This window comes from Protopterus annectens, chromosome 13.part0 (assembly GCF_019279795.1).
Source record: "Protopterus annectens isolate FY-2018-M chromosome 13.part0, PAN1.0, whole genome shotgun sequence".
NCBI classification, from domain to species: Eukaryota; Metazoa; Chordata; order Ceratodontiformes; family Protopteridae; genus Protopterus; species Protopterus annectens.
Window position 1 is genome coordinate 18,189,177 of NC_056747.1, and position 13,363 is coordinate 18,202,539.

Sequence of the window (13,363 nt, forward strand, 5' to 3'; positions counted from 1 at the left end):
ATGTGTTTGCATTAAGTTACCAGGTTATGGGGGTGTTCTCTGTGTGCGCTTTTCTTTTTTGAGGGATTTCATTAACTCATTTAAATCAAAAGGTCTTGTAAAATACAACATAGGTTCCAATGTTGATAAGGAAAAAAAAACTGTATATTTAAATTTATTCATTTGTTGACCGGGACAGTCCGTCTGGGACAAAGCCCTTTTTCAGCGGAGGCCCAGGGAGAAAAGCTCCAACAGTACAAATATAACAGAGATGCACATTACAGTAAATGTATAATACAATAAGAACAGCAATATATGAGACAACAATAAAGAAAGCTAGACTTGTACATATAATATAGTTAAGCAGATAAACATACTGAAGGCACAGACTTGTAGAAAAGTAGATAACGGGGCTAAGTATATGGACAGTTACAAATAGTAGACAACAGGAGGAGTGGATAATAGTAGTAGGTTAAGAGATAGTACAGTGGAAGTCAGGAGCAGAGAGGAGAAGTAGAAGAAGAGAGTTTGGTGATTATTAGGTAGAAGAAGCAGGTTAATTACAGAGTAAAAGAAGGTAATTAGTGTAGGGAAGTAAAGAGGAATAAAAATGAGAGATGGAGAAACACCTGGATTCAGGTGGGATGGTTACAGTGACATATTCAGGTGTGCTTTAGGTATTCTTTGAAAGATCTCTTGAATTTGTAGACCTGAGGTATGTTTCTTAGGGTCATGGGAAGCCTATTCCATTGAATGGCGGTGAGTAGCTGTATAGGTCTATCCTACATTTTTTTTAAGTTTATGAATCTGTAATAAAAATTTAATCAGAGCTCCTTAGTGGTCAGACAGGGATATAAAGTGAGACTAGTGAGGAAATGCTAGGGCAGAAAGAGGGTTTACTGATGGAGTGAGTGATGAGTATTTGAGAAACTTTGAGTTGATTAGGAAACTCTAGCCAATTGAGTGACCCGAGGGCATGACAGTGGTGAGATCTGGATGGCAGATTAGCAGCAAATCTAGCTACTTTATAGGTTGTTATAAGTTTAGTGAGAAGACAACACTGAAGGTTTGTAAAGGTTTGTGATGATAGAGAAGGTTGGGAAGAAGGTAAGCATTAGCTAGTGAGATTCTGGAGTCAGGGGTTCGGAACCTTTTGTTTCTATACAGGAGGCCAAGCTTTTGGTGGGCCTTTTTAATACAGAGATGTATGTGAAGGTCAAATTTCAGTTGGTCATCTATGATTACTCCAAGGAGCTTAGTCTGGTTGTCAAGGGTAATGTTAGTGTTACTATGAAAAGATGGTAAAAGAGGATTTAATGTGGTACAAGGGTTTTGGGAGGAATAAGTTCATAGGTTTATACTAGGCTATCTGCCCTAAGGCATTTATAAGCCTAGCCCAAAGGCTTGTGGCTTACGCCACCCCTTATATGAAAAAATACTGTGCGCATTAGTTTATTGTGCCTCTGTCCAGCAGTGACACAGAGATGATTCCCGGAGTAAACCTACGATCTCCCACCCACAGGTCAAGATTTCTCTTGAACAGAGCCAATGAGGTGCTCTGCCACACATGGACCGGGATTTTATTCCACAGCATAGGGAGTCTCTGAGTGATAAATCTATCCCTGCAGCACGTCCTACTTATATCCGTGCTAAGGTGTAAGTCGCTTGCTCTAGTGGTTTTGGTGGATTTGGATTTTTTGAGGTGGAGCATGTCCATTAATTCTGGGTTGGACATGGCCTTGTATGTCAGGCACATGTCACCTCTGAGCAGACGGTATGCGACTGAATAGAGCTGGAGTTTCTTCAATCTGGCAGCATATGACAGATTTTGGAGTCCCTTTATCCTTTTGGTGAGGAACTTTTGGGGTCTCTTCAATTGCTGCAGATGTCGGGTGAGATACATCCCGAATGGGGCATTGTACTCTATCATTGGTCTGATAAGTGAAAAGTACAGGGGAACAATGACCTCACTAGATCTGGATGTGAATCCCTTCATGATCAGGTGGGCAATGTAGAAGGTCTTTCTAACCACTTTAGCAACGTGAGTGTCAAAAGAAAGGCCACTGTCAACTTGGGTCCCCAGGTCCCTGATAACCTCTTCTGTGCTTAGTGGATTGCCGCCTAAATGGTAGCTTGGGGTTACCTTGTTTTTCCCGAAGGGTATGACTATACATTTTTGGCGTTTAACTTCAGGCCTTGGCTCTGGCACCAGCTATCTGTTTCCGTGAGCCCCTTCTGAAGGATATCCGTGTCCGATGCACTTTCCACTATGGTGCCCAGTTTGCAGTCGTCTGCAAACTTTGTCAGCCAAAGTCCTCCCATGTTGGCCTGTACTTCTCAGAAGTAGATGACGAACAATAGGGGGCCAAGGACCGAGCCCTGTGGGACACCACTTGTGACCGGCTTGGAGTCTGACATAGCGCCAGCAATTCTAACCCTGTGGGGGTTCTGTCCTTAAGCCAGTTTGCAACCCATCTTGTGACATATGGGTTTACATTTAAGCTGGTAAGTTTTTCTACAATACCCGAGTGGGGTATTGTGTCGAAAGCCTTTGCAAGGTCAAGGTAGGCTGTATGGACTGCCTTTCCCTCATCAATGGCCTTGGTGACTGTTTCGAAGAAGTCGACCAAGTTCAAAAGGCATGATCTGCCCTTGACGAAGCCAAACTGGGTCGGGTCCAATGTCTGCAAGTCCCCTATATCTTTGTTTATGAGCTCCATTATGATCCTCTCCATAGCTTTGCAGACTAGCCTTGTTAAGCTTATGGGGCGGTAATTACCAGGGTCCGTAGAGGCACCGCCTTTGTGGAGTGGGACCACAGTTGCCATACGCCACTCCTTGGGCACGTATCCTGTGGTAAGGCTGAGATTAAACAGCTGCCTTATATGCGGGTTTAATTCCTCATTTAGCTCGTGTAGCACACAGCCGGGGACACCATCCGGTCCCATTGATACTGTGTTTTTAGCTTTAGAGAGAGCAGCTTTCACCTGTGCATTTGAGATGTCTGGGAGGCTACACTCCGCTGAGATAGTTCTCTCTCCTTTAGGGGGGGGAGAAGGGGGTGAAGTTTGCACTGAACCTGTCTGCCAGTATGTTGGCAATGTCTGTGGGTTCAGTGATTTTTGTATCATTTTGAACTAATTCTGAGCATATCTGGGAGTTTCCACCCAGGTTCCTAACATAGATGAAAAAGGCCTTATGATTGTCCTTTGAATCCATGGCTATTTTTCTCTCAAAATTGGCCTTAGTTGATTTTATGAGTGCTCGTATTTTTTTTACTAATAATGATCAGGGGTGACTTCCCTTTTATGGATTTTGTTCTATCATGTAATAGCTTTCTCCTCTTATTGTAAAGTTTGTTAATGGCTGGGGTCCACCAGACTGGACGTTTGCCCTTTGTGGAAAGAGTCTTGGTTTAATTTGGGATTGCCTGATCCATGCAGTCCTGGAGGTGTTCATAGAAGGCATTTGTAAGGGCTTCCACAGCTTGGGTTGTGGTTTCCACTGGCTCAGGGGCCTTGAAGGATACCACACCAGTCTTGAGTAGTGTGAAGTTTGCTTTTGAGAAGTTCTTCACTGTGGTCTTTTTTGTTTGGGGTGGGGGCGGGATGTGGATTTCCAGTGAGATTAGTTTATGATCAGATCTCACCAATGAGGGATATACTTACGGTGTGGAGCATTTTGTCCCCATGCTTGTGATAATGAGATCTAGTATATTTTCTCCTCTCGTGGGAACAGTGACTAGTTGTTCCATGGCATTTGAATTTATGAACTCCAGGAACCGTTGGGCTAGAAAGTTGGGGCTTGAGTAATGTTCCCAGTCTATATTCGGGTAGTTGAAGTCACCCAATATGATGGTGTTTGGAGATACATTTATACCCTCCAGTGTCTTCAGGAAGGCTGTGTGGGGTTCCTGAGTTTGAGAGGGTGGCCTGTAGCATGCTACAATTTGTAGAGCAGTTTTGCCTATGGTTAGTTGCACCTGGATGGTTTCGAAGCTTCATGCGTTGCCACCAACCTGGAGGTGTGGGTATCCTTTATGAATATGGATACACCCCCTCCTTTTGTGGTGTGGTCCAGGTTTTGGGGCCGGAAAGCATGATATGAGGTAAAACCTAATAGTGCCGGGGTGCTCTCAGGAGCCTTGAACCAGGTTTCAGTTACAGCACAGACATCGATGTTCTCCATACTGAGAAGGGCCTCGAGTGCGTGCATTTTGAGATTTAGACTTCTGGCATTGAGCAGCATTACCCTCAGTTTCTTCCCATTTTTGTTTTCTAGGGTAGTAGGTTTAGAATTTGAGCCTTGCCTAAAAAAGGCACTATGAGGGTGGCAAGAGCCTTAGCTAATATCCGGAATCCCAGGGGTGACAGGTGCAAGCCGTCCCTTGCGAAGCAGCGTGGCTTGTCAAGCATGTCATCCCAGGCAGACAGACACTGGATCCCCTTTGAATGACACCAGACATTAAGCCAATTGTTAAAGCTGATCATCTTGTCTCTATATTGTGGCATCATTCTTGGTGAAGGAAGGATACTGCTCAGGGTCAGGGTCATACCTGCCTGGGCTACATAATCAGAGGGCTCCTCTAGGTCTCTTTTCATGTAGTCCAGGGAGGTACATCTCAGGTCGTTCACACCAGCATGGACAATGACTGTGTCATATTTGTACCTGCTGTGGAGTGACCCGAGTGCTTGTGTTATGTGGCGGATTCTAGCGCCCGATAGGCAGCTTACTGTGACCCTCTCCTTGTTCAGCCTGGTGAGTGGGACGTCAGTGTGTCTGACTATGGAGTCACCTATGACAAGTATGTTTGGTGTTGTATTTGGCCTTAAGGGATGTGACTGCTTTGCACACTGATTTTGTGGTTTATGTGTTGCTTGTGGGATGTCTTGAGGTAGCAGTTGTTTGGGTGTCTGCTTTGGAGGCCTCTGCTGTTTAGGTAAATTTTTACTCAGAGGCTCAGAGTATGTCTTTGTGTGTTTATGTGTTTGATTCAGTGGTGTGGTAGCATTATGTGAGGCTGGTTTTGTGGTGTGTGTAGTTTCCTTCTCCTCCTGTCTGGTCTTGCCAGTCCTGAGTTGAGAGAGCTCAGCCTCCAGTTTGGCTAAATAGCTGCATCTCTCACAAGTATTTGTGTTATGTGGGAGGAGGAGAGGGTTGTCTGTGTACATGAGGCAATTGTAACATTGCCTCAATATTCCCAGATTCACCAACTGGGCAGGAGAAGACGCCAGCATCTGGCCCTTCGACATGCTAGAAAAATTAAGAAGTTAGGTATGAGACTGAATAAGACAGGACTTAGTAAGGAAGTGGGTACTCCTGGGGGGGGTTCGCAAGTGAGGGACTTTGTATAATATAGAAGTGACAAGTGCTGTTTTTTTTTTTTTTTTTTTTTTTTTCCCGGAAAAAAAAAAAAACTTTTAGGAACAAGTGCTGCGCTTTTTAGTCAAGGGATATACTGTTTAGGTTACTAGTAGAGCAGTTCTAAGGGAAAAAATGAAGAACAGACTTTATGGAGCCAGAAAAAGTTTAACCTTGTTAAACCGGCGCTGCCTGATGCTGCTCTAGTGGCAACTCCGCGCTAAAGCGTGCTTTATAGCAGAGGGCTGGAAAAGGCAGGAAATGACCCAAAATGGCCACTGAACTACAAGTTACTGTCTTAAACCACTCCTCTGAGGACAAACAGGCAGCTCAGTACTCCCCACTCCCACTGGTGAGTAAAGAAACTTCCCCCTGACCAAAAAAAGAAAATGGAGAAGTACAGGAACCAAGACAAAGCCCAGGGATCAGCAAAATCTGATCACTGGAACAAACTAGCCAGGAAAGTTAGGAGAACAAGAATTTTTTTTTTTTTTTTTCAAGTTTTTTTTCACAGACAGAACAGAAAACACAATAAATGCTTTGCTTTTCGATTAAATGCTATCAAAAGCTAGTACACTTGAGTGTATTAGCCTGTAGTTTAACTTTTAAGCAAACAAACTAAGAAGTGCAACCAACAATTAAAGCTTATAAAAACAGGAAAAACAGGTAATACCACTATAAAATAGACAGAAACAGTCGTCGAATAACACAAATGGTCGAAAAATGCAAGAAAAAATACTTAATCTGGAAAGTTGCTTTTTTCCTTTCTCTGCTGCTCTTGGAACTCTGCTGGATACCAAGTAGGAGTTTTATCTTTTAAGGGTTGAGTAATAGTTGGTTATTAGTAAGCCAACTTTCTGTATGTTTATGCGAGGGTGAATAGTTATGTTGATTGTCAGTGATGGATATAATAGTAATATCATCAGCATACTATGTGAGGAAGACTGGGGACAGGATCTGGGTAGTTCACTGGTGAAGACGTGAAAAAGGAGATATCCAAGAATAGAGCCTTGTGGGAAGCCAGTTCTGATGGCGAGAAAAGGTGAAAAAGATCAAACAGCCATTTGGCAGATTGCTGCCTATCAGAAAGATTCATAGGTAGGTACTAGGCTATTGGCCCTAGGGCCTATACAAGCCCAGCCAAAAAGGTACCCTGGCTTTTGCCACTAAGTGATCCCCAGGGTGAATTTCCTATTTCCCATCCAATCATGAAGATTTTTCTTGAAGAGTGCTAATGAGGAACTTTGTTTGATATAGATAAGTAGTTTATTCCAGAGTATGGGAAGTCTCTGGGACAGGAATCTATCCCTCTGGCATGTTCTGTTTATTGTGGTGACAAGGTTTAGGTCCCTATAGCATGTAGCTTGGAGGGATTGGGATTTCTTTAAGTGGAGCATGTCTAACAGCTCTGGGTTTGACATAGCTTTGTATGTTAGGCAGAGATCATCTCTGAGTAGGCGATATGCGGAGTAAGGCTGGAGTTTATTGAGATGGTCTGCATAGGGCATCTTTTCCAGTTGTTGTAGAGGTCTTGTGAGGTAAATACCAAAAGGGGCATTGTACTCTATAATGGGTCTAATGAGTGATGAGTAGAGGGGAACAATGACCTCTTTTTTTTCTGGATGAGAAACCTTTTGTGATGAGGTGTGCCACGTAGAAAGATTTCCTGACTGCTGTGGTGATGTGATTATCAAAGGAGACTACTGTCCGCCTTTGTCCCAAGGTCTCTTATCATACTTTCGGTGTAAAGTGTACTACCGCCTATGTTGTAGCTCATGGGGTACAGAGTTTTTACCAAAAGGGATGACAATGCACTTTTTGACATTGAGCTTGAGGCCATGGCTTTGACGCCAGGCATCTGTCTCAGTGAGGCCCTTTTGTAGGATGTCCACATCGTTAGGAGTTTCGATTATGGCACCTAGTTTGCAGACATCTGCGAACTTCATTAGCCAAAGACCTTCTGTGTTAGCCTGTACTTCAGAGAAGTAGATACCAAACAGGAGAGGACCTAGGACTGAACCCTGTGGGACTCCACTTTTCACTGGTCTGAAGTCGGATTTGGAGTCTGCTACTTTCACAGTGTGGGTTCTGTCAGTGAGCCAGCTGACAACCCATCTTGTGACATAGGGATTTATACCTAGTTTAGTGAGTTTATCTATAATTCCAGAGTGGGGGATGATGTTGAAAGCCTTGGCAAGATCTAGATAGGCTGTGTGAACCACCTTACCCTCATCCACGGCTTTGGTGACTGCTTCAAAGAAGTCTATCAGGTTTAGGAGACATGATCTGCCTTTTACAAACCCGAACTGGGTGGGGTCCAGAGTTTGGAGATTACCAATGCCTTTGTTTATAAGTTCCATGATGATACATTCCATGGCCTTGCAGACCAGGCCTGTCAGGCTAATGGGGCAGTAGTTGTGGGCCATTCAGTGGGCACAAAGCCTGAGGTGAGGCCATTATTGAACATGGTACTTAGGTGAGGTGCCAGTTCGTTCTGTAGTTCGTGTAGAATGCAGCCTGGGATGTTGTCTGTTCCCATGGATGCTGTGATCTTGGCTTTGGAGAGTGTGGTTTTTACCTGTGCAGCCGTGATTACAGGAACTTTGCATTCTTCTGGTACAGAGATGTGCCTTTTAGGGGATGAGAGGGGGGTAAAGTTAGCACTGAACCTATCTGCCAGAATGTTGGCAATATCAGTTGGGTCTGTATATTTAGTGTCATCGTGCTGTAACTCAGAGCAGATCTGAGTCGTGCCATTGAGATTCCTGACATAGCTATAGAATGCTTTGTGACCGTCTTTAGAATCAGTGGCGATTTTGTTTTCGTAACTAGCTTTGGAGGATTTTATGAGGGATCACAGCTTCTTATTGAGGCTGAGAGCTCCTCCACTCATGGGATTTTACCCTCGTTTGCAACAGTTTCTTCATTCTGTGTACAGTTTGTTTATGGCAGGGGACCACCAGATTGGCTTCCTTTTTTGGAGGATAGCACAATCCATGCACTCAAGTGCTTATAAAGTGCAACTGTGTAGGATTCAGTAGTCGTAACTGTATTATCCATCAGCATGGGTGTCATGAAGTTCACCACTTCTGTCTTAAAAAGCATGAAGTTGGCTTTGGAGACATTTTTTACTGGGGTTTCCTTAATGAGGGGTGGGGGCAGGATGTGGATATCTAGGCTGATTAGCTTATGGTCAGATCGGACCAATGAGACTTTGACTTCAGGTGTGGAACACTGGTCACCCAAGTTGGTAATGACTAGATCTAGGATATTGTTGCCCCTGGTGGGGGTGTGGATAAGTTGATCCAGGGCATTGGAGTTTATGAATTCCTGAAAGCATTGAGCGAAGGAGTTGGTACACGAGTAGTTTTCCCAGTTAATGGTGGGGTAGTTGAAATAGAGTCCAAACACAGAAGCAAGTAGAACCCTTGCACGGCAATATGAAGCAGAGTCCAGAAGAAACAAGCCAGCAAGTGTGGAAAGTGCAACTTCAATAGTTTATTGAAACACAAGGGAAAAATCCCCCGAGTATACCAATGATCGTAAATCCAATAGTCATAAATCCATAGCCTGAAAAGACAAGCACGATCCAACGATGGTTCACAGCAGCTGAAAAAACTAAGTAAAGTCCAAACACAGATGCAAGTAGAACCCTTGCACGGCAATATGAAGCCAGCAAGTGTGGAAAGTGCAAATTCAATAGTTTCTTCTGGACTCTGCTTCATATTGCCGTGCAAGGGTTCTACTTGCATCTGTGTTTGGACTTTACTTAGGTTCTTTCAGCTGCTGTGAACCATCGTTGGATCGTGCTTGTCTTTTCAGGCTATGGATTTATGACTATTGGATTTACGATCATTGGTATACTCGGGGGATTTTTCCCTTGTGTTTCAATAAACTATTGAATTTGCACTTTCCACACTTGCTGGCTTGTTTCTTCTGGTAGTTGAAATCGCCCATTATTAGGGTGTTTGGTTGAACCCTAATATTTCCAGTACATCAAGAAAAGAGGAGTGGGAATCCTGGGGCATGGTGGGGGATCTGTAGCAAGCTACAATTTGGAGTGCAGTTTTGCCCAGAGTTAGTTGTACTTGGATAACCTCAGATGCATTATGTTGAGCAACTAGCCTGGAGGTGTAGATATCCTTAATGAATATGGACACACCTCCGCCTTTGGTGTTCCACATGGCCTAAAAGTGTGGTATGAGTTATAGCCTGGTAGTGCATGGGTGCTCTCTGGTTGCTGTTAAACCAGGATAAAGTTGCTGAGGTAGGGTATAAGCGATGAATCTGCAAATCATTAATGGGTGCATGTGTCACAATAGCTGGAAAAAAACATTTAAAAAAAGTTTACATATATAATGTGTGGGAATGATGACACTTTACCATAATGGCTGTACCTTCCATATCATCTTGGAACGTGAATGGTCTCACACGTACAGACAAAATGGAAAGAATACTTACGAAATGTAGAGTGCAAATAGTGATGCTACAGGAGACACATTTGGAAAGAACTGAGCATGTGAATTTGATAAAGAAAGGATTTCAGGACAGATATTCTGTAGAACATCAGGAACAAAGGAAAACAGAAGTACTTATATTAAATTGCCAGAGAAACTCCAGTGATGATAGAAGATGGAAAAATGGCTACTGGCAAAGGATAAGGATTATACTGGCTTGTATTTCGGAGCTTTAAAAACTTTCGGGAAAAATAATCAGCTTTCAGCATGGAATGTTACTTGTATTTGGGGACTAGAATTTGATTTGCAATAGTGAGCAGATATCTGGTGGGCCTAGAAGGGAAAATATTACAAAAGACAACAGAATTTTAAAAAAATGTGTATGAAAGATGTGAATTCAGTTACAGGAATTCTATGAGAATTTACATATTATTCCCCAAGGTACAATAAGTGGGCAAAACTCGACAAAAATATTTCACGGGAACATCTGCATTTAATTGAGAACTTTGATACGCATCCAATAACTACTTCAGATCATATGCCAATAATTCCTTACATAAAAATGCAAGGCAATGAAGTAATCATGAGACATTGGTGCTTCCCCTCCTACCCGCTAAAAAGAGAAATTTAAGGAATTTGGGCTAGAACCCTTAATTATCTCATGGCCTGCTAAACACCTGGGAGCCTATGGGCAGCAGACAGTGCTGTTCACATCCTCAGACCTTGTTTGCTTTATATGTACACACTTTGGCTACAGAACTGAGGAAGTCAGGAATTAAACTAGTGCCATGAAAACAAGACTGCATTACATGCAGGTGATCTACTGGTTTATTTGATTAACTCCCAACATCACCTAAATAAGTTATTTTGAATACTTTTGGCATTTGGTAATTGTAGGTTATACGGCCAACATACACAAGACATCTTTTTAATTCATACTCCATATATAAAAGACACATAGGATTCTCTGTCCTAGTTCCAAATGAAACACTAGGGAACAGTATTTTGGTCACAAGTGGGAGACTGTGGAAGTAATCAAGGATGCAATCAGTTGGAAGATGAAGACTCCAACTTACCTCAATTAAGATGAACTTACTTAATGTGAAAAAGAAACAAACTACATAATGGTTACAGAAGCATGTACAGATCAGATTTGGGCTGCAACCAGAACCTGCTCAAAGCAAGATGTGTGCAATATCTCCACAAGCCCACCTTAAGAAAGAAATAGCTGCACAAGTCTTAACATCCTCAATAAGCTTCCCGCACATAGTACACAAATGCAATCCTTTTGTTTACACAAATTCAGTTTTCGTACATTTCAAGGAAAGAAATGTACTTTCCAAAAATGATAAGATGTTAAAGCAAGGTAACATCTGCCTTAGCTGGTGGTAGTTCAGGTGAACGCAAATATGTCACAGCACTTACTGAGACACACAGGGGTATTTTCCTGGTGTTCTGGCCAAATTCTCCTTAAATCTGTGTGACTATACCACTTCAGGTGTCTCCTGAAATGAGGCTGCTATCATAGTGGGATTAACAGTCAGCAAAGAGAGAGAGTGAATAAAACCTAGGAATATTTGTTTTAATGTAAGAAGGCTATAAATCCAAGGTGCTACATTTTACTGTAAGAAACACAACGATACATTTCTGTTACCCCCTTCCCCACACACAGTTTGTTTCACAAAAACAATCTATTTTCAAAACCATTGCACTACAGCAAATACCCATACTCTGCTACCATAAATTCAAACCAACACTGCAAAAGCCAGTGCAATTATACTTTCACAAGTCCAGCCCACAAAAAACAACGGTTTTGACATAAACCCTAATTACATCTTAAAAACAAAGATGAGCTCACCACAAATGCTGTACAATCCAAGAATCATGCAACATCTATTCTAATAAGGACTAAGTATTCCTTACAAAAGTTCTGTCATAGCAAAAGCAAGTCCATTCATTATAGCAAGAAGTTAATAGCTTTTCCGCAAACTGCAACAATCCCTACAACACCAAAAGCTGCACAATCCCCCCCTCCATAACCCTTCTCTAATGCAGCAACAGGTATAAATTCCTCAGAAGCACCACCTGCAGAAGACTTCTCAAGCAACCCTGCAGCTAGCTCCTCTAACTCGACATCAAATGTGTGGTCCCCTATATACCCCACAAATTAGCATCAGCAGAAGAGTCCCTTAATAAAGACAATGCAGTGTCTGCACAGCTCTGAAGAACCACCCCCAAGCAGCTGCAGTATGGTTCCACTAAAATCCTCCAACTAAAGTGCAGCACCTCATCTACCAGCTCCTTCCTCTCCAGCAACATTGTGATCGTCTTACTCATAACAATCTAGTTTACTAGAATAGCTTAGCCTTGACAACAGAAAAGGAAACTCCATGACATCCCATTTCCTGCAGCTGTAAAAGGGGTCTGGTGGATTAACAAAACACGAAGGTAATAAATGTAACATTTCCACACTGTATAAGCAACGTCAGCATTACAGCCTCCCTGACACGGACGGTGCCCATCTTTCACAGCAGCCCTAGAAATTCATGGCTCACATCTGTCAATAAGAAGCCATCTCAAAAGGAACAAACTGTAACCGCTACGGTGCTGCCACCAACATGACACTGGGAACAACGGGCTTTAGTGCCGAGCCTCTCACACAAACAGGTCCCCGCCGAGTCCGTACCCCTGCCAGCAGCTGCGTCCCCCCTGTGCCAGCAGCTGCGTCCCCCCTGTGCCTCTACGTGGGAACCCCACTGTTTCCTGAGGGGGCGTCCGTCTATGCTGGGACAAAATACAGCGCTTGCTCTAGTGGCGAACTGGACATCCCATGGAATGAAGGCAACTGGCAGAGGTGTCTGCCCCGTCCCAGCACCGAACCACACACGAACCTCTCCAGATGCTCTCCCTACCTGGCTCGCCTTGTAGAACTGCTTCTTCAACCCGGCCACTGACATCCTGCCAAGGGTCCACTGGAACGGCACTTATCAACACGATGGACTGATCCCAAGTCTGTCAAGTGACGAGAGGAAAACTCCAGATTCTCGCAACGTAACTTGTTATCCAAACAACTGCTCGCACCTCTAGCTCCTCTCTCGTCTGCTCAGGATATTACATGGCAACCACACACTTCCGCCGCAACCGCGGAACCATGAAGCGGGACAACGGCTGCTGCGCATGCTCAGCGCTGACCTGCGTCGACTTGGGCTCCCTCTCTTAGAGAGGAGGAGTAACTGCTGTTGTTTATGCGGATGACGTCACAGAATGCAGGGATTTATTGCCCCAGCGTTAGTCGTAGCCAGCTGTGCTGGGAATGTGGAGGTGTAGCTGTGAAAGTGTACCCCTTCCATTCGTAGCCAGTTGTGCTGGGAATGTGGAGGTGTAGCTGTGAAAGTGTACCCCTTCCAGCTTCCTGCACAAAGCTGGGCATCTATATGTGTGTGTGTATATATATATATATATATATATATCTATGGAAGATCTTTTTCTGGCTTTCATTTTCGTCTGTATCATCTGCCATTGTATGGAAACAGTTATAAAGTTTGCTTGGCTCAGATTAGGCAGGT

At 43.5% G+C, this 13,363-nt stretch overlaps 1 protein-coding gene across 2 annotated transcripts in view; it reads right to left on the bottom strand.

Moving 5' to 3' along the window:
• Positions 1–12,956, bottom strand: part of SH3GL1 (SH3 domain containing GRB2 like 1, endophilin A2) — a 1,498,857-nt gene extending 1,485,901 nt beyond the window's left edge. Inside the window, exon 1 of one of the 2 annotated variants that reach the window (XM_044090588.1) lies at positions 12,710–12,956. In XM_044090588.1, coding sequence (XP_043946523.1) covers positions 12,710–12,754 — 45 coding nt within the window. In that variant the 5' untranslated portion in view covers positions 12,755–12,956. The remainder of the gene's footprint in view (positions 1–12,709) is intronic. The other variant, XM_044090589.1, reaches the window with a different exon arrangement.
• Positions 12,957–13,363: the final 407 nt, after the last annotated feature.